Source organism: Coptis chinensis, chromosome 2 (assembly GCF_015680905.1).
Source record: "Coptis chinensis isolate HL-2020 chromosome 2, ASM1568090v1, whole genome shotgun sequence".
NCBI lineage: Eukaryota > Viridiplantae > Streptophyta > Magnoliopsida > Ranunculales > Ranunculaceae > Coptis > Coptis chinensis.
Window position 1 is genome coordinate 64803586 of NC_141457.1, and position 19058 is coordinate 64822643.

Below are 19058 nucleotides of genomic sequence, written 5' to 3' on the forward strand. Positions count from 1 at the left end.
GTATTTGGGAAACCATGTCATTTGCGGATTGAATTAGAGCACGCGTGCTCGTGGGCTATAAAAAGCCTTAACTTCAATATTGATGAGGCGGGCGCCAAACGCAAGTTACAATTAAATGAGCTTGAAGAAAATCCGAGCGATTCTTACGATCTGAAGGATTATAAAGCCAACATGAAACGTGTTCATGATAAGCATATCTTGGCGTGAAAGAGTTTGTGGTCGGACAAAAGGTTTTGCTTTACAACTCCCCGCCTACATATTTTCCGTGGAAATTAAAACCCGTTGGTCCGGGTCCTTTTTCTGGTTATTGAAGTCCCCTTACGGGCAATTACCTTGGTAAATCCCAAGGACAACAAAGTATCTTTCAAGTTAATGGTCAACGGTTAAAACATTTTCACTTAACTTTTGTCCCCTCGATGTGGAGGAAGTCCTTTTACAGACCCTCGCTCTATGAGGATCGACCTTGTCATTGGTGTACTTACTTTCATTTCTATATACTGATAAGTACACCATTCAGGTAACCGGGCCCTCCTTATGGAGTGTGTGGCTGTAAGTACCGGATCCTAAGTCCACAGTTCACATAATTCACGTTTTCCACTTTCGCATGTTTTCTCGATTTTTGAGTCATGTTCCTCTATGGAGTGAATTATGTATTTATTGTTTTTCGTGTTTCTTATAGTAAACAAATAAAAATAAATTAAAATTCATAAAAATCATAGACATAGCAATCCAACAAGTCTTGGGAATCTGACTTTAAACGACCCACGTTGTAAACAAATTTTGTGGTTAAAAATTTGTTTGGGGGTGGGAAATCAGTCTTTCCATCCGGATTGCTCGAACTTTCTAGTTGTGTTGTTTAGGTCCATTAGTATAGTTCATTGGGGTTGACGTTATCAAATTTAGTGTTCATTCGTTCGCATAACTTACGTCATGCACGCACTACGGCGCGTTTTCCACTATCTTATTCGTCACCCCGGTTGGAATCGAGTGTTTTATGGATCATTGGATTGGAAATTCTCTCCGATCATTTCCATATCTCATTCGCAAGAATCGGACCGATAACGAAACGGGAAATCTAGTTTGAAATTGCGCTAAAAATCGACAAAAGTCGAAAAATACGAATTGGGCTTGGGCCGACTCGCGCTCACCTAGAGCATAGCGCTCTTTCCAAAACCAAATCGCGATCTTTTTCTTCTCCAGCCGCTTGACACAAAGTTTAAATCCAAACCCTAGCAACCCAAATAAAAAAATAAATAAAAAAATAAATAAAAATAGAATACATTCAAATAGAAAGACCACCCAACCCCCATTGTCAAACACCAACACAATCTCCAACCGTTTCCACCAAGAAACCACCCACCAATTCGAAGTTTTGAACGCGCCCGAACCTACCATAACCACCATTGTTGGTTTGGTTAGTTTTCATCAAACTCGATCCACCACCATCTACAAACCCCAAATCAAGAAATAACTTCAATGGCTTAACGACGTAGAATTCTGCGGAAAAAACGCGTTTCCGATAGCGACAGGCCATTTTATGACGAGGAGATGTCTAAGAGAAATTGAACGGTTGTGGTATTCGACAGAGGATTTCTATCACTTTGATTTGGTAGAACAGTTTTATAAGAAACGAGAAGTGGAGGGAAATAGGATTTTCATTAGGATAGCAGAACGGAGGGAAGTTACGAAGACGGTTGTTGGTCGAGCTATTAGGAATCACCCCGTCAGAACCAACCTAGATACGACAATTCAGGAATCCAAGAATACTGCAGTTCCCTGTTTTGATGAAAGATACGGTCATAGAGGGTGAATACAATACGATATCTCATCAGGCGTTAGCGACGACCACGAGAACTAATCAACCGGGCCGCCGCCGATGGATTGGTAAGAACGCCCTCGGGAAAGACAAAGTCACGACATCGGACTTGATTAATCGCGACGTTCTCGAATTTGCAAAGCGAAGGAGTATAATTTCTGCATCCTTGATTTAATTTTGAATGTGATTAGAGGAGTGGGAAAGAGCACGGCCTCTTCCCGTATTGATCACTAAGATTATGCTCTCATTTAGAGCCGCCGCTAGATCTGCTCCTATTAAGATCAAATTACCTTCTAATCCAAGTATTTATAAGGAATACATTCAAAAGACTTGGCCGTTGTCCGCAGAGAAGGAAGTCGAAGTCGGATAATGTAGGGGAAGATATGACATGGTTGGTTGAGGATAATTTTGATAGTCATACTTCTAATTTAGAACGATTGATAATGCCGCAAAACCGGTTTTTGCGATGCAGATTATCATATCCGTGGAAGATATTAGACATAGACAAATCGTGCTTGAAATAAGCAAAGCGAACCTTCGGACGATAGTTGAAATGCTCGTAAAGCGGTCGGGACGATATCTTGTCTAACATGGAGGTTATCCCAATAATCACCAAGCCCAAGATCGCGGTACTTCGTGGACCGAGATGGAAGCCAGCGCTTGTTCGGGATAGAGATGCTACGACGCATGCCACTCGTGGATGAGTCCGTCTCACCGAAGTCCGAGAGGCATGAGTCGCCGCCGCAAGAGCCGGATGGCTCAAGCCATTCGTCACCACAGAGCCAGCCTCCATCTCGGGGACCATCTTCTTCACACTTAGGTGTGCACCATCGTTTGTGTCCTTTAATTACATTGTTTTATTGTTTTCTTTAGTGGAATTTTATTTCAGAGTTAGATTTGAGTATTAAGTTGTTTGTTTTAGATTGCTTGGATTTCATATTATTTTAATATAATTTATTTTGATTATCTTTGATAGTTGTCTTGGAGTAAAAGTTGAAAATTAGGCCGATACCGCATATCTATGATTTTTGTAGCGGTAGCATGATATGTAGGAGAGTTTAGAAGTTACTATTCTAAACCAAGTTTAAAAGATACCGGGGTTGTTAGGAAATCAAAGACATGGTTAGTTCCGTTTTGGGTTTGGCGGTTTCCTATTTCGAAATTGCCTTTAAAACAATTTGGCAACTTGCCGATTCGTTTTGGAAACCCGTAACCTATTTAAACTTCCATCATACTACACTCACAACCCACACTACACCCCACAATCATCTTTCACTTTTCACTCCAGCCCTTTTTCTAGTTTTTCTTTTTTTTTTTTCTTAGAAACTCACTTTCAGACTCCACGAAGCCGCCCTCGGCTTCAAGCAGAGCGACTTACTACTTCATCAGAATCGAAAATTCACTAGAATACCGCCGCTTCAAGTAGAGCGACCAGCGCCAAACACCGAAATCAAAAATCCGCAGGCCAGCCAAGCTTAGTAGAGCGACCAGCGCTTAAAACACTGTAATTTCAAAACCAAAGAGCCGACTTCGCGCTCTATACGATGGCCCCGCGCCCTTTAGTAAAACACAGTGAATTTTAGATTTTTCGAGGTTCTTCCAGGTTTTCGCAGCTATTCTACAAAGTAGTGTTGAGATGACACCACCTATAGTCATTCCCGACAGTCTTTTTGAAGACTTGATGGGAACCTATACCTATGGAGCATCGTTCATGGGCGGATCTTGCGATTAGGATGGCGGCATCTTGGGTGAGTGATGCCGATTCTTTTCACCTAAGCTAACCGAATTCTTCTATAATAATATTATTTTTTTTTGTACCCAAGAAGGAGAACAAAAATTTTCCCTTACTATTGATGGTACGACTATGGAATTCAATAAGCACTTGATAGCTTTGGTTTCGGATTGCCATTACCCCGACCCTATGCACACGTGGGGATATATGATGATGATAACTCATACCTATATGAATATGCCTATTTCCATGAGTATTATGGGGAGGGTATTTAAGTATCATGGACCAAGACCAATATAACATCGCCTCGAGTAGCCTATCATCGAATGTGTAGGCACAACCATGTTGTTCATCATGATGAACATTCTAGGGGAACGGGCGGTTTACTTACGCCAATAATACCGCCGGTGACGTTTTTCCTTGCTTTAGCGAGGGACGTCGAGGTATGACATTCCGAGTTTTTTTAGTTGCTACTTCGGCGAGCCCATACCTTGAGGCATAAGTACCTTCTTATGTCCGTCTTGGTCTGCCGCGATTATCGCCGCTTTGCCTACCAGTATTACATTACCGCGATTACCGATTGGAAAAGGGTCGAAATCATGAGACCCACCAATCGTGGTGGTAAGATCATTCCGAGCCATGACTTGGTCGGGATGGCAGTGCAACCACATTTGGTTGCTCCTTACACCCCATCAAACCAAATAACACTAGAGAGGTTAGCATTAGTTGATGATACACGGCGTAAAGGCGTGGCAAGTTGTTATGGCATGGCGGGGATCGCGAAAGAACCTCATATAGAAGAGGAGGATGACGAAAGTACATGTTGGGGGTGCGGGTAAGTTTTAGTTAAGTTAGTGTCCGCTTATGTCCCAAGCAATTTAATTCTGTTAACCCCATAATGGGTGGAACTCTTATAGTGTTGCGTCGGTTTTATTTCCTATATTAGTATGCGTTCTAACATTGTTTTGCGATGTTTTCAATTTCCCGCGTTTCAATGGTATTTTTCCTACCCTCTTTATTTAAACGCTTTGAGGACAAAGCATGCTTTTTGTTTGGGGGCATAGAAACACGGTAATTAAGACATCCGTTAGGATATAGATATGTATAATATGCACTTGTTTTCTAGTTAAAATTTCAAAAATTCAAAAAATATAAATAAAAAGTATGCTATACACTTAGGAATATTGGTATTGTTTTCTTTCTCCATGCTCTTAACAATCTAGAAGTCTCCGTGAGAGTGCATTTGCATCGGAATAATTGTTAGAAACTTAGGTTAATATGTAGGTAATAATCTTTGCATCTATCTATAAATTTATTACATGAGTATCTATGATTGTTAGCGAGAAGTTTCAAATCTAGGCTAGAGTACTTATTCTACAAATCCTGTGAGAATATAGCCTAAAGCCTTATATGATTTAAACATTTGAGAAATGACACAAGGGAGAAGTAAAATCCGGATAGAGAAATCACACGCCCACTTGCTTGATCACTAAACCATATCCTAAGCGAGAATTTAGGCCGCTTCTTTGATCGATATAGCCAGAAATTCAAACCTATGAATTACTTTTCCGCTTAGTCGCCACTCGAGCCCCCTTCTTTAGCCTTCCATAAACCACAATTCCTTTACCCCTGTTACAAAAACAAAACAAAATAAAAAAATCAACCTACCCAATTTAGAATAAGTCCGAGAATAGAATGAGGAAGAAAGAAGAAGAGAAAAAACCTCGTGTAAACAAAAATTAGTTAGTTGCTTCGTAAAATAAAGAAAAGAAGTTTCCATCCAAAAAAAAAAAAAAAAAAAAAAAAAAAAAAAAAAAAAATAGAAATGAATAAAACTCCAAAAAAAAATAGAAAAAAAAGGGAGTCAAAGGCCAAAGAAAAAAAAAAAAAAAAAAAAAAAAAAAAATATGGCTAAGGATGGAAAAACAAAGTGTAGAAGCAAAAGTAATTAACAAGGGTTTTCTAAGTTACATAATATGAAGACTCTATTATCTCAGACTTATCCTTTTGAATATCCATTTCCTTCCTTCTTAAACTATCTCCTAATCCCGCGAACACCTAATAAAGACCTCTAGCTCAATTAGGAATAGGTTAGTGTGATAGTAAGTGGGCGATGTGTTTGATCGACCGAGGCTTCCTTTGATGTCATTGAGATTGTAAGGTAAAGTGTGCCCATTGCTTTAATCGGAGTAGCTTAAACTTGAGTGGAAAAATCAGAGAGGTTTTTGTCTTGACATTTATGTGAGGACCTACTTAAGGACGCTATTCCGAGTTCTCAGAAACAAACCTGCTAAACATTTCATAGTATTACTCATTGTTATATGTTTATTGTAGATGATTGATTATTATGCATATATTAACTTAGGTTTTTTTTACTGTTATTCTTATGTAATTGCTAGTGAGATGTATAGATAGTTGAGACATGAAGGAGAAAACAATAGTTTTATTTCTTAGTCGTTGTAGTATAGATGAAGTTTGTGAGTACCTTCATCGAAAACTCTCACGAGGCTATAACTCGCCCACTAGGGAATTCCTAGTGGTTTAAGGCCTTGTTGCATATGGTCAATGCAATCGCGACTCAATAAACGAGATTAGGTAGAACTCCATTTTTTGGTCACTTATTCTAATTTTCTCATATTTGCTTGAGGACAAGCAAAATGTTTGTTTGGGGGGTGGTTTGATAAGAGCCCAAAACTGTAGTTTTAACCCCTTAATAATCATCTTGTTAGACCAATTATGTGAATAATAAGTAAGAGTTAATACCGACGTGTTTTTCTGCATTTCAGGGCTTCAAAGTCCATTATCTTGTAAATGTGCCACTTTAGCGAGATAAAGGAGCAAAAAGTCGCCAGAACTTCCGAATGCCATATCTTTGGACTCGGACCTCGGATTGAGGCCTACCTTATGTCAAAACGACCGGCTCGGAAAGAGCTTTGCAATGGTCCAAGCCTTGACCCAATCAGAGGAGCAGAAGTGGACGAAAAGTCTGTGGAAGCCAACTGCAGCTGAAGAGGCCTTTTTGGATCGAAGAATTGGGTTTTGGGCCCGATTCTCTGCCCAACCCATGGCTCCAAGCCCATGCACGAATTTTGGATCTGGATGTATAAAACAAAAGCTTAGCTCTTTGTTAATGGTAGCTAGTTAGACCTAAATTAAGATATAGAATTATAGATCTAGTTTTATTAATTAAATTAAGTTTTGGCTCCATTTAAATTCTTGTTTTAGATTAAATCTCGAATCATTGTTTCGATTGATTAGATAAATAAAGTAGTATTTTTTTATCAAGTTCGAATTTGTCATTTCCATTTTAGATCTAAATTCAATTCTTGTCATTGTTTTATTCCAGCCATTAAATTAGATTCATTATTGCTAAATTAAGTAATTCTCAATTTCTCACATTATGTTTAGTTTAGATTCAATGGTAAATGTTAGATTGATGACTCAAGGCTAAACCTCCATTAGAGGGGTTGATGAAGCCTTGATGAAACCTTAGTTGTTTAGTATAGAAACGTTGTAGCATCTATTCCACTCTAGAAGGTCGCGTTTCGCCATGAGAATGGGTGGGCGACCTCACATGCTAGTTTAGTACTTGGTAGAAATGCCATGAACACTAGGGATTAGACTCGGAATTCTTGCCGTGAAAACGTAAGAATCGAGATACCACAATCTATGCTAGGTCATTAAGTTAGATTCGAGGTGGATTCAATTCCCCTCTAATTCCTTATCTAGAGTCAAACAATAGTATTTCCATAGCATTTGTAGTTCATTTATAGTAATCATCTTAATTAAGTATCGTAGTATAATATTTCGTAAAGCTCTCATTGACTTAAGAGCTTAACTAGTTAGACTTAGAAAACAATCCATGCTAGGGAACTAGGAGTGGAACTAACCGCATGACTCCATTTAGTGCAATTCGCATTGAGAGTAGAAGCTTTGATAATAGACTCGTAAAAGGATAAGTTTTAGTTTACTTACGTTGTGAATTCATCGTTCATTTCGTAGGTAGACTATTCATTTTATAGTTATCAATAAGTTATTTTGTTAGTATTGGGAGAAACAAAATTTGCTTCAATATCCAAAATCTCATTTGGCTTAATGTCATCTTTAGAATTAGATTCTTGAGGTAGTGTATTAAGGTTCAATTTACTTAATTAACCATATAATTTTTCAATGAAATCATTTTTGGATGATGATTGATCTAACTTAAAATTTGAAATATCCAAAGGGGGTTGAATAGATGGTCTTATATGACCATACTGGTTTAAAGAAATATTATTTAAAGGTTCTTTATCCTTAATTTTATTAGGATTTATCCTTGGGATATGCTTAAGGATATTTTCAGCATTATTCTCAATTCTAATTAATTGAGCTCCAATAGTTTGTAAACATAGATTAGTATAATTATTTTGTTTACAAATTTTATTAACATCATCAGTTCGAACAGATCTATTAAGATCATCCTGTGGTTTGATATAAGCCACAATTTTGAGACTATCTTTCAGCCTTAAAGGTGTCGTTGGAGGATGAACAGCTGTCATCTCCTTTTCATCAGAAGTAGTTCACTTCTTTTGATAAAATTCTAAAACACCAATATAATTGTCTACAGGAGTAAAGGTACATTTTTCAATAGTAATATCTTTTTTTACTTCAGAAATTACTGGTTGAGAAATAAACTTTTCCTGTATTGGATTAAGTCTTACCTCTTTATTAGGTAAATTAATCATCTTATCAGGTATCTTAAATTTTACCTATTTTTTTATTTTAAATAATCACTAATATCCTTTTGTAGAGTATCACGGTTAACTCTAGAATTAAGATTAATATTATGATTCTGATACTCAAGGCAAAACCATTTTGCAAGAGTAGTATGATTCTTCTGGTACCAGTCAAAATAATCATTATAATGTTGAACCATAGGTTTCAACTCTATAGGAGTAAAATATTTACTCAACTCTTCATATTTTAATTTATAAAATTGATTCATTTCAGTAGATGTGTAATCCATTATAAAACAAATTCCATCTCTGAAGCTGTAGGAGATTCCCTAGCTTTCTGTGTATAAATACCATGTTGTATTTGTTGATTAGAGATACGAATCTTTTCTACAAATTGATTATACTGAATGCCTAGAATATTGTGGTATGGAGATCTTATAAGAGGATCTTGAAGACAAACTTCTACTAAGAAAAGGTTTCTTAAAGTTTAATATAACTTCACCTTCTGTTGATTGAATTATTTGATCTAAATCATTATTAATGATTGGTTGTGGTTGAACAACGTGTCTGCAAATCCATGAATCAGGAAATTGAATTTCACTCCAAGGAATCATCCTGGGTGTTGCTACACTAGAAGTTAAAAGATTTATATCAATTAACACAGTTTTACCTGGTGTAGAATTATTCCTGGCATTAGGAGTTAAAGTTTATAACCCATTATAGTGAATTATGTAGGTAATTCCAATCACCTCAAATCCAGGTAAAACGTTATAACCTTTAGCCTAAATTTGTAATGGTAAAGAATCATAAAGATTTTTATCCGATAAAGATAAACTTAAATTAGGATAGACATCAAAATAGACTGGTCCATGACAAAGACTAGTCTCTACTGCTCCCATAAGGGATGGTAAATAGTCAAGACACCTAGCATCTCTGAGAGTTGCTTGAATACAAGCATTCATACCCAGAAGGGTCAAAGGTCTAAATGCAACCTATATTAATCCTACATGAAGAAATTTATAATTTTTCATATAAGGATAGATATAAATCACGAGAACTTAAAAGATGCAAATTATTACTCATGGAATATAAACTAATAGTTTGTTCCATAGTTTTTACAACAATTTTACTGGTCAATTTCTCAATCCAGTTACCATATCTATATATGGTTTTGGGATCCATATTAGGAATCATCCATTTGTTCATTTTATCTTGCATGTCGAGATCATACTCGATTAGTTATGTGTTCTTTATTGAACTCAAATCATCATTTGATGACTGTGCCATGGGTGTTGAGGTGTCAGTGCAAAAACAGATAGAGTATAATGAATTAAAATCATACCAAACAGTATTAAAACTATTCATGATGTAATCATAGATATATCGTCTTCTTCTCCAAATATTATAAACATTAAAATCAAAATCAAGTCTTCAGTGTTTATATAAAGTAAAACCATGTCTGTCAACGCCTTACAGGTGCAAACGGCCTGAACGCATATCCTACTAAATGGCATTGCATAATCCTTACGCGACTTGGGTGACGTCCTAGAGTTACTCATATAAACGTAAAGAAACAATAATGATCTATAGCTTACGCAAATAGTCTTACATCAACAAGAATGAAATTAAGTAATCCTAACTTCATCTCTAACAAGATACTATTCATAATATTGGAAAGGAAGAGTCAACAGTATTTTAGGATCTAGGCGGGCATTATTTTTGTCGGTAATCCGAGCGTTTAGCAAGTAGTCCTAAAGAGTAACCCTCATGCCTTTTTCCTTAATCATACTGGGGCTATCCTTAATTACATATTTTCTTAGGAAATAAAACAAAAAAATGTAATTGTGAAACATTTCCTTACCGTTAATGCACTAACTTCAATTTAAGTTGTCATGGCTCTTATACCAAAGAAAAAGAGAGATCGTATATATATATATATATATATATATATATATATATATATATATATATATATATAACAAAAACTATAAAAATAGAATAAAAAGAGTAAAAAAGCCAAAATAAAAAGGCTAAGGATGGAAACCAAGTGTAGAAGCAAAGTAAGAACAAAGTTTTCTCTAGTTACATGTAATTGAAGACCATATTATCTCAGACTTGTTTATTTGAATATTGATAAAAGCCCAAAACTGTAGTTTAAACCCTTTAATAGTATTTTCATTTAGCCAATTATGTTATTAATAATATATGTTTAGCACTAATTACGTGCTTTTGAGTATTTCAGGTTTCGGAGTTGAATAAATATCAATTCGTTACTAATTAGGCGCTTAAAGGAGCTAAAGTGATTGCTAGGAAAGTTTCATGAAAAAAGCCCAAGTTTAATGGAGAAAAATCCCTTAAAAAGCCCAAGTCAAAACTGTTAAGTAAAAGTCAAACCGGATTAGAGAGTTGAAGAAAAGTCCATAGAACTTCAAAAGGCTATATCTTTGGACTCAGGCCTCGGTTTTGGGCTCATTTTATATGAAAATGACCGGCTCAGAAAGTTCTTTCCAATGACTTAGGCATTGACTCGATCAGAGCAGTATAAGTTAGTGAAAATGCATGCTACAGTAACACAACCAAAATTAGAAGTCTTGTATTCAACCAATTAGGTTATAGACTTGATTTATGGGTCCATAACCTAGCCTAAAAACTCATGCACGATTTTGATCATTATATAAGAGAATAAAAACCCTAAACTCTCTCTCCCCTCCCATTAGTTAGAATAATTTAGCTTTCTCTCTCTCCCTCTCCCTTTTTAGTTTTAGTTTATGAGTTTAGTTTGTAGCCTCCATTCAAACCTTTTAATAAAAGCTTTAGTTTATTCAATTTAATTACTTCTTTTTTACATTATGTCTTCCTTTCATTATTTTTGTTTAATTAATCCAATAATATTAGGTTAATCCCCCCATTAGAGGGAGTAATTATGAAGCCTAATAAGGAATAGATTGCTTAGTAGAATTATTTAATTGTGTATATTTTTCAATAAGTTTAGTTTATTGTATGACTTCTGAAATAAGCATATAGTAAACTAAACTAAGGATTATTATAATTAAGTCGAGAGACTTGGTTGTAATAATCCTACATGCTAGTAATAAATACTATAGAGATGTAGGTTGTTGTTAGAGATAATAAAGTTTGAGGCTTTAGGTTGGATCATTGTGTGAAAACCTAAAGATGATCTCTTTTCAATGAATAATTCTATTCTTGCTTGAAACTAATTATTAGGTGGATTGATTACACTTCTCTATAACTTTCTCTCCCATCAAAATCCTATTTCTATTAGTTTAGTTAGTTTAGATTTATTTGAATCCGTAGTATAATCGTAGAATATAAATCTCTCAATATAATATTACTCTCACCATTATTTCTTTGTGATTTAAATTAGTTGAATTTCTTTTATGTCTTGGTAGTTTAGGAGTGGAACGAATAAGTACTCTTTAAATTACTTTATTATTATTTGAGAGTAGGAATATTGATCTAAGCACATGTTTAGTTGATTGATTATTTGTGTTTACACATAGATAGTTAGTTTACAAAAACTTGTGATTATCAAATATCCATTCCGTTTCTTCTTAAACCATCACCTCAGCCCCGTATCACCTAATAAAGACCTCTAACTCAATTAGGATTAATTTGGTATGATAGTAAGTAGTAGATGTAATTGATCGACCTCGACTCCTTTGGACGTCATTGAGATTGTGAGGAAACGTGTGCCCACTACACATTAGAGTGAGCTAACTTGAGTGGAAAAATCAGAGTATTTTTGTCTTGACAAATTGTGAGGACTTACTTAAGGGCGTTATTCCAAAAGTTTCATAAACGGACCTTCCATTGCATTTCATAACATAGTTCATAGCATACATGTGTATCTTTAGATGATTTGATTATTATGCGTGTATTAGCTTAGGTTTCAAAAGCATATCATTGTTCTTATTATATTGTTATTGAGATGCATAGATATCTGAGATTAAGTAGGGAATTTTATTATTATCTCTTAGTTGTTGTAGTATAAATGAAGTTTGTGAGTACCTTCTCTGGAAAACTCTCACTAGATTATAACTCGTCCACTAGGGAATTCCTAGTGGTTTAAGGCCTTATTGCATATGGTCAATGCAATCACGCTCTGCGAAACGAGATTAGTTAGGACCATATTTTTTGCCATTTATCAATTTTTATTTCTCATATTTGCTTGAGGACAAGCAAAATGCTGTTTGGGGGTGGTGTGATAAGCAACCAAAAGTGTAGTTTAAACCCCTTAGTAGTATTCTACTTAGACCAATTATATTTATAATAAATAAGAGTTAGTGTTGTTTACGTGTTTTTGTGCAATTCAAGACTTAAAGTTGATTAGGTGACTAAATGCCCAATTTTGCATGGGAAACGAGTCAAGATGATTGCCAATGAAGTGCTACAGTTAAAGCCCAAGAATCATAGAGAAAAGCCTTTTTCAAGCCCAGTCAAAGATGGGAAGTCAAAGTCAATCCAGATAGAAAAAGGACAAAAATGTCAATAGAACTTCAACAGGCCATATCTTTTGACTCGGCCTCGTAATTGGGCCTACTTTATGTCAAAATGACCGGCTCGAAATAAGCTTTCCAATGGACTCATCCTTGTCCTAATCAGAGTTGTTAAAGTAGACTAAAAGGGTACGGAAGTAATTTCTAGCAGTTGTGGCCCTTTTAGACTTAACCTAATGGACTTTTGGCTCACTTTAGAGGCCCAAAATCCTCCTTTTTGGCCCATGTAAAAAAAAATAACCCTAACCCTCTCCTATATAAAGAGGGTAAATGCTAAACACTTTCTCTCCTTCCCCTCCTTAGTTAATAATTAGTTTAGTTTAGTTTTAATTAGTTTTACTTTCTTTAGGGTTAAAATAATTTAGTTTGTAGTCACCATTAGAAACCTTTCAATAAAAGTTTGTTTATTCAATTCTTCTTTACTTTATAATGTCTCTTTATTATTGTTTTAGTATAATGATTCCAATGACACTAGGCTAAACCTCCATTAGAGGAGGTTTATGAAGCCATGTGAGGATGATTCACCATTAATATTTATTGTTTTGCATAAAAGAACTTCAAGTTCTTCGTTATAATTAACTAGAGATAGAGCTCATAACGGAGAACTAAAGTATAGAGCCACCACCAAAGAGATTTGTGTTAGAGCTACACTCTCATGCTAGTGAAACCTCGATCCGAGAGGACTTGGTCTTCACTAGGGATCAATACAAGCGATTCGATACTAACTAATATTCAATCGAATCACGTGGTGGATTAAACCCTTTCTAATACCTTTATTCATCATTTAAATTCACTGTTTTCACCTCATAGCTACTGTTTTAACTCTCATTAGTGAAGCATATTTGCAATCTAGATCCGTATCCAAGTAGTGTACAACTAGAGTTTGGCGAACACCACTACTCTCCTTTTTATCACATGATTTTAATGAGTTTTATCTACAATTTTCCATCATAATTTACTATTCATGATCTCATAATTTTACTGTTCATCAGCATCACATAAATATATTATTATCACTTTCTCTCCTTTTACTTTTTGGTTCTTAGACCAAGTCCAATGGGGGCTATATGGGCTGCTAAAGGCAAATATAGCACCTCAACCACAAAAATGTCATTCCAATGGGGTTGCTAAAAGGGCCTTAAATTTGGAAGGAGCCAAAAACCCAGCCAAAGTTAAGACTTTCGCTAGCAGCTGCCATAATAAGTTCCAGGAGACAGACGACATAATTTCTTCCGTTTGTTGGTTATTTATGTATAGATGGCAGAAACTATGCCGTCTGTCTCCCGTTTTAATTAAATGGACGGACGACAGACACTGTGCCGTCCGTACCTTCCAGACACTCAAGCCGATTTAGACTTAGCCAAATTCAACCAATTTTTCACTCACGTGCATTTACTTGTCATCAAAGCCTCAACCCTCAACTCCTTAACCATCAACTCTTCAACCACTAACCTCATTTCTTGTGTCAACTTTATAGACCACAAATTTATCAGCTTTGCCTTCACTCACACTTTTTGCATTACTATTCTCAACTTTGCAACCTTTCTTCACATTCATTCTCAACTTTGCAACTTTTCTTCTCACATTCAAAATGGCTTATTCTTCTCGCTATGTTGCTATGTTGAATCAAGCTCCTCATCCGAAGATGAGAACATGATGAATGACGATGAGAACATGTTCGTACCTATTTTCTCATTGTTACAAGACATGCATGAAGCTACTCGTGATCATCGAGGCTCGGTCCCCGATAGAAAGTACATTTATCGTGATCGAATCGACGCTCACAATAGTATTATGAGGGATTATTTCATGCAATACCCGAAGTATCCCCTTGATATCTTCCGTAAGAGGTTTAGGATGCACCGCCATCTCTTGAAAACCGTCTCTGACCATGACAAGTACTTCACATACAAGGTTAATGGCATTGGAAAGCCATGTTTGACGAGTATGAAAAAGGTCGTTGCTTGCATTCATTTGCTTGCATATGGTTATGGTGCGGATGCGTGGGATGAATACGTTCAAATCGCAAAGAGCACCCTTTTCGAAAGCTTGAGGCATTTTTGTGATGCCATGTTGGCGGTCTTCGAGGAAGAATATTTGAGGGCTCCAAACGAAGAAGACATTCAACGTCTACTTGCACAAGGTGAAAATCATGGCTTCCTGGGTATGCTTGGAAGTTTGGATTGTATGCATTGGCAATGGGAAATGCTTCCTACGGCATGGCAAGGTACACATGTAGGACATAAGAAGAAACCTACAATCATTTTGAAAGTCGTTGCCGATCAAGACTTGTGGATTTGGCACGCTTTTTTTGGTATGGCGGGTTCAAACAACGACGTCAACATGCTTTAACGTTCTCACCTCTTTGACAATCTTATGCATATTGATGCTCCTCGTTGCAATTACACCGTGAATGGTCGCCAATACAAAATGGATTACTATCTAGCCGATGAGATTTATCCTAAATGGGCTATACTTGTACAAACAATCCCTCACCCAACAACTCAAATAGAGGGATTCTTTGCTAAGATGCAAGAAGCGTGTCGCAAAGATGTAGAGCGTGCATTTAGTGTCTTACAAGCTAGATGGGGGATAATCAAGAGGCCGGCGCGAATGTGGAGTAGGGATGACATTATTGGATAATGAAGACGTGGATAATTTTTACATAATATGATTGTCGAGGATGAACGAGAGATTGATATCGAAGTTTAGCAAATTGACATGGATTGGGAGCCACCAGTCGCATTGCATGTTATCGGGAATCGAAATGAGGAAATTTCAAGAAGACTCAACATACTTCGTCACATTTAGAGCAGAAAAACTAATGTTCAACTAAGAGTTGACCTCATCAATCACTTTTGGCAATTTTGTGCCGATCAAGGAATGTAGTATGAGTATTTCTATGTTTGTAGTTTTAGTATTATCTATGTTTATTCAATAGTTTGAGTATTATCTATGTTTGACTTTATGTTGTTTCAAGACAATTCAAATTAAAATTGAAATTACAATATTGGAAATGAACTAACAACAACAATGGAAATGAAATAATTAAAACAACATTGAAATTAATCTAAGTAATAGAAGCACCACCACCACTAGAAGCACCACTTGGAGTACCAAACGTTCCACTCTCTCTCCTTTGGCGAATTATCTCCATTTTTATCGTCTTGAAGTATTCGACAACTTCCAGCTCAAGAGTAGAAGTATCTTGTGCTAATATTTTTTTGTCTTCTTTCCACTTCTTGAGCTCTATCATCTTCACCCTATCGGTGGCGGCATTCGTCATTTGTGCCAAATACTTCTCCATCATCTTGTAATTATCTCCTCCTTTCTCCATCCTTTCTTTCTCACCCATTGTTCCTGGTGGTCGTTTTTTCTTGGTTCCACTTCCACTTGCATTTCCACTTCCACTTCCACCTCCACCTCCACTTCCATCCCCAACTTGTGTAGGAAATGGATCAATTGGAATGTCACCAAGAGTTGCCAACGGCGTTGTGGGTGTTGAAGGCACGACTTCGTCATCTACATTGAGAATGACATTAGTTCGTCTCCTCGATGTAGTTATGGACCGGCTCTCCAATTCTTCATTCCATTTTGGGCTATCCTTGAGGAGGACCCAACAATGCTCAAATTGAAAATGTGTGTTATGAGCCAACATATATGTTGTTTTAGCCTCGGCCAACCGATCTTGGATCGTTGTGCCACTTCTTGCGGTCCTTTCCGAAGAGGAGATAATTCCCGCCCACCGGTTGCAAGCTTTTTAGATGTGTCCAAATTGAGTGGACACCGAATCCTTGCTTCTCTTGTTGTTTTCGCCAACTCTATCTCAAAATTTCTCTAATATTCTCTCCTAATAGTGTGTGACTCATTGCCCCGCACCAACAATTGGATCTTTATTAATATATATCCACGCTTTGCAAAGAGCCTCGTCTTCTTGAATTGGAAAATTGGCAGACCTTGTAGATTTCTTTCCTTTTGATGTGGTTGCATGTTCATTTGGATCCATTGTTGTACTTGGAGTAGTGATTGTTTTAGTTGGAGTAGATAAAAATTGTATGAGAATTGGGAGCAAATGGTGAGAGAGTTGTGTGAAGTAGTTCCTATAAATTTGTAATTTCAGAAAAACTAGCCGTTTCTAGCCGTTGGGATGTCTAGACTAGACAAACGGCAGAGTTTATGCTATCCGTTGCAATTTAACGTACAAACGGCAGAAACTCTGCCTTCCGTATCCCAAACTTAACAGCTGCTAAAAGTCCCCATTGGACTGGTTTTTCAAATTTGGGTTGCCAAATTTGGCTGGGGCTGCTAAAGGGCCTTTGTGGCTCTTTTTAGCAGCCCATTATAGCTGCTCCCCATTGGACTTGCTCTTATACCCCCAACTTTTACTAAAATCTGATTTGTCCTCTCCCTCTACAATCAAGACACCTCATTATGGTTGCTTTATGTTTTTCCTTTTTACTTTTTCCTTTTACTTTTTTATTTCTTCTTGATCAAGCTAGGTTTAGAGCAAGCCTTCTTTTGTATCAAGGTCATCCATCTTTAGTCTTCTGAGTTAAGGACGTAAATAAGCGTAAATAAGGGTCCTTTTGGTGCTAAGATGCAGCTTTTATGATAAGTGGTATGAAATACTCTGAAAAAGGCAATAAAAGCTATGAGTTGTCTTTTCATTATGTGTATGATGGATTGTAATGCAGTAATGTAAGGGTAATAAAATGTACATTTGGGAGCTGATTAGATATTTCAAAGATGGCGAGAACAACACAAATTTTTCCACAAGACTGCAAATGTCAAGGCTAAAACCAACTCCATTGATAGTTTGCTTATTGGCGAGACAGAGGTGAGTGATAAAACTTATATTAGGGGATCATATAATGGATTTTTATGAAAACCTATATTCCGAGGATCCCTTAGTAAGACCTGAACTCGATGGATTGGATTTTGATTCCATTTCCGAGGAACAAGTAGTGGATTTGGAAATTGACTTCACGGAAGAAGAGATCTCTTGCAAGCCTTAGTGCATTGGGTGGTGATAGAGCCCCTGGACCAGATGGATTTCAGATGATTGTGTTCAGAAAGTGCTGGCATTTTTTGAAAGAAGACATTATGGCTATAGTGAGAGAGTTCCAAGACCACACTACATTGGACAAATGAAACAATTTGACCTTCATCACACTGATCTCAAAAAAGAAAGGCTCTATTTCTCTTAAGGACTATAGGCCAATTAATATAGTGGGTGGTATATATAAGGTGATATCAAAAGCCCTTGCATCCAGAGTTTGAGTTGTTCTGCCTTCAATTATCTCGCTTCAACAAAGTACGTTAATTTGTTGGGGGGAGACAGATTCTTAATGGACCATTAATAGCGAATGAATGCATCGACATTTGCTTGAAGAACAAGGAGAATGGGATATGGTGTCCTATGCAAGGTCGATATCTCGAAAGCTTATGACCATGTTAACTGGGTGTTTCTTGATTATTTGCTTAAGAGGATGGGCTTTTGGGGAAAAATACAAGAAGTGGATTTGGACTTGTATTACTACGTCTTCTTTCTCCGTGTTGATTAATGGCTCGCCAGCAGGCGATCCCATCTCTCCCTTTATTTTCAATGTCATAATGGAAGCACTAACTCGTATGGTGATCAAAGCTAATAATCTGGGATACATTATGGGATTTAGACCAGCTATTATGGGCCAGAAATTGTCGTGCTTTAGTTTGCGAATGACACGCTATTTTTCATTGAAGCGTCTATCTCACAATTACTTGTAGTAAAGGCTATTTTCCTGATTTTTGAGGCGGTCACTAGGCTAAAGACGAATATGGCTAAAATCTCATTGTTTGCAGTTGGCGAGATTGATAATTTCAAAGATTTAGGAAGGGTAAGGGATTGTGAGGTTGCAAAACTACCGTGTATGTAGGTACCTCGGATTGCCATTAGGAGCAACTTATAAAATTAAAGCAAAACTGTCTGGGACCTAGTGATTGAAACGGTGCAACGAAGGTTGGGTGGTTGGAGGCAGAAGCTCCTATCCAAAGGGACAAGACTAATCCTAGCACAAAGTTTGTTGTCCAACCTACCTATATATTTCATGTCTTTTCTCACCTTACCTGTAGATGTGCCCGCAATTTTAGAATGCAAAATACGAGATTTCATCTGGGGATCGACGGAGGAAAAAAGAAAATATAACTTAGTAGGATGGGATAAGGTGTGCTCAACAAAGGAGAATGGAGGTTTGGATATCAGGATATTGCTAATAATGAACCGAGCATTACTTGGCAGG

At 36.7% G+C, this 19058-nt stretch overlaps 1 protein-coding gene across 1 annotated transcript; it reads left to right on the plus strand.

The window, feature by feature from the left end:
- Positions 1–14436: 14436 nt before the first annotated feature.
- Positions 14437–15132, plus strand: LOC147517170 (uncharacterized). Its single transcript, XM_086593501.1, has one exon. The coding sequence runs from the start codon at positions 14437–14439 to the stop codon at positions 15130–15132; it is 696 nt and encodes a 231-aa protein (XP_086449627.1).
- Positions 15133–19058: the final 3926 nt, after the last annotated feature.

Coding starts and splice junctions, on each gene's coding strand:
- LOC147517170 (XM_086593501.1), top strand. CDS start 14,437: ATGAATGACGATGAGAACATGTTCGTACCTATTTTCTCATTGTTACAA.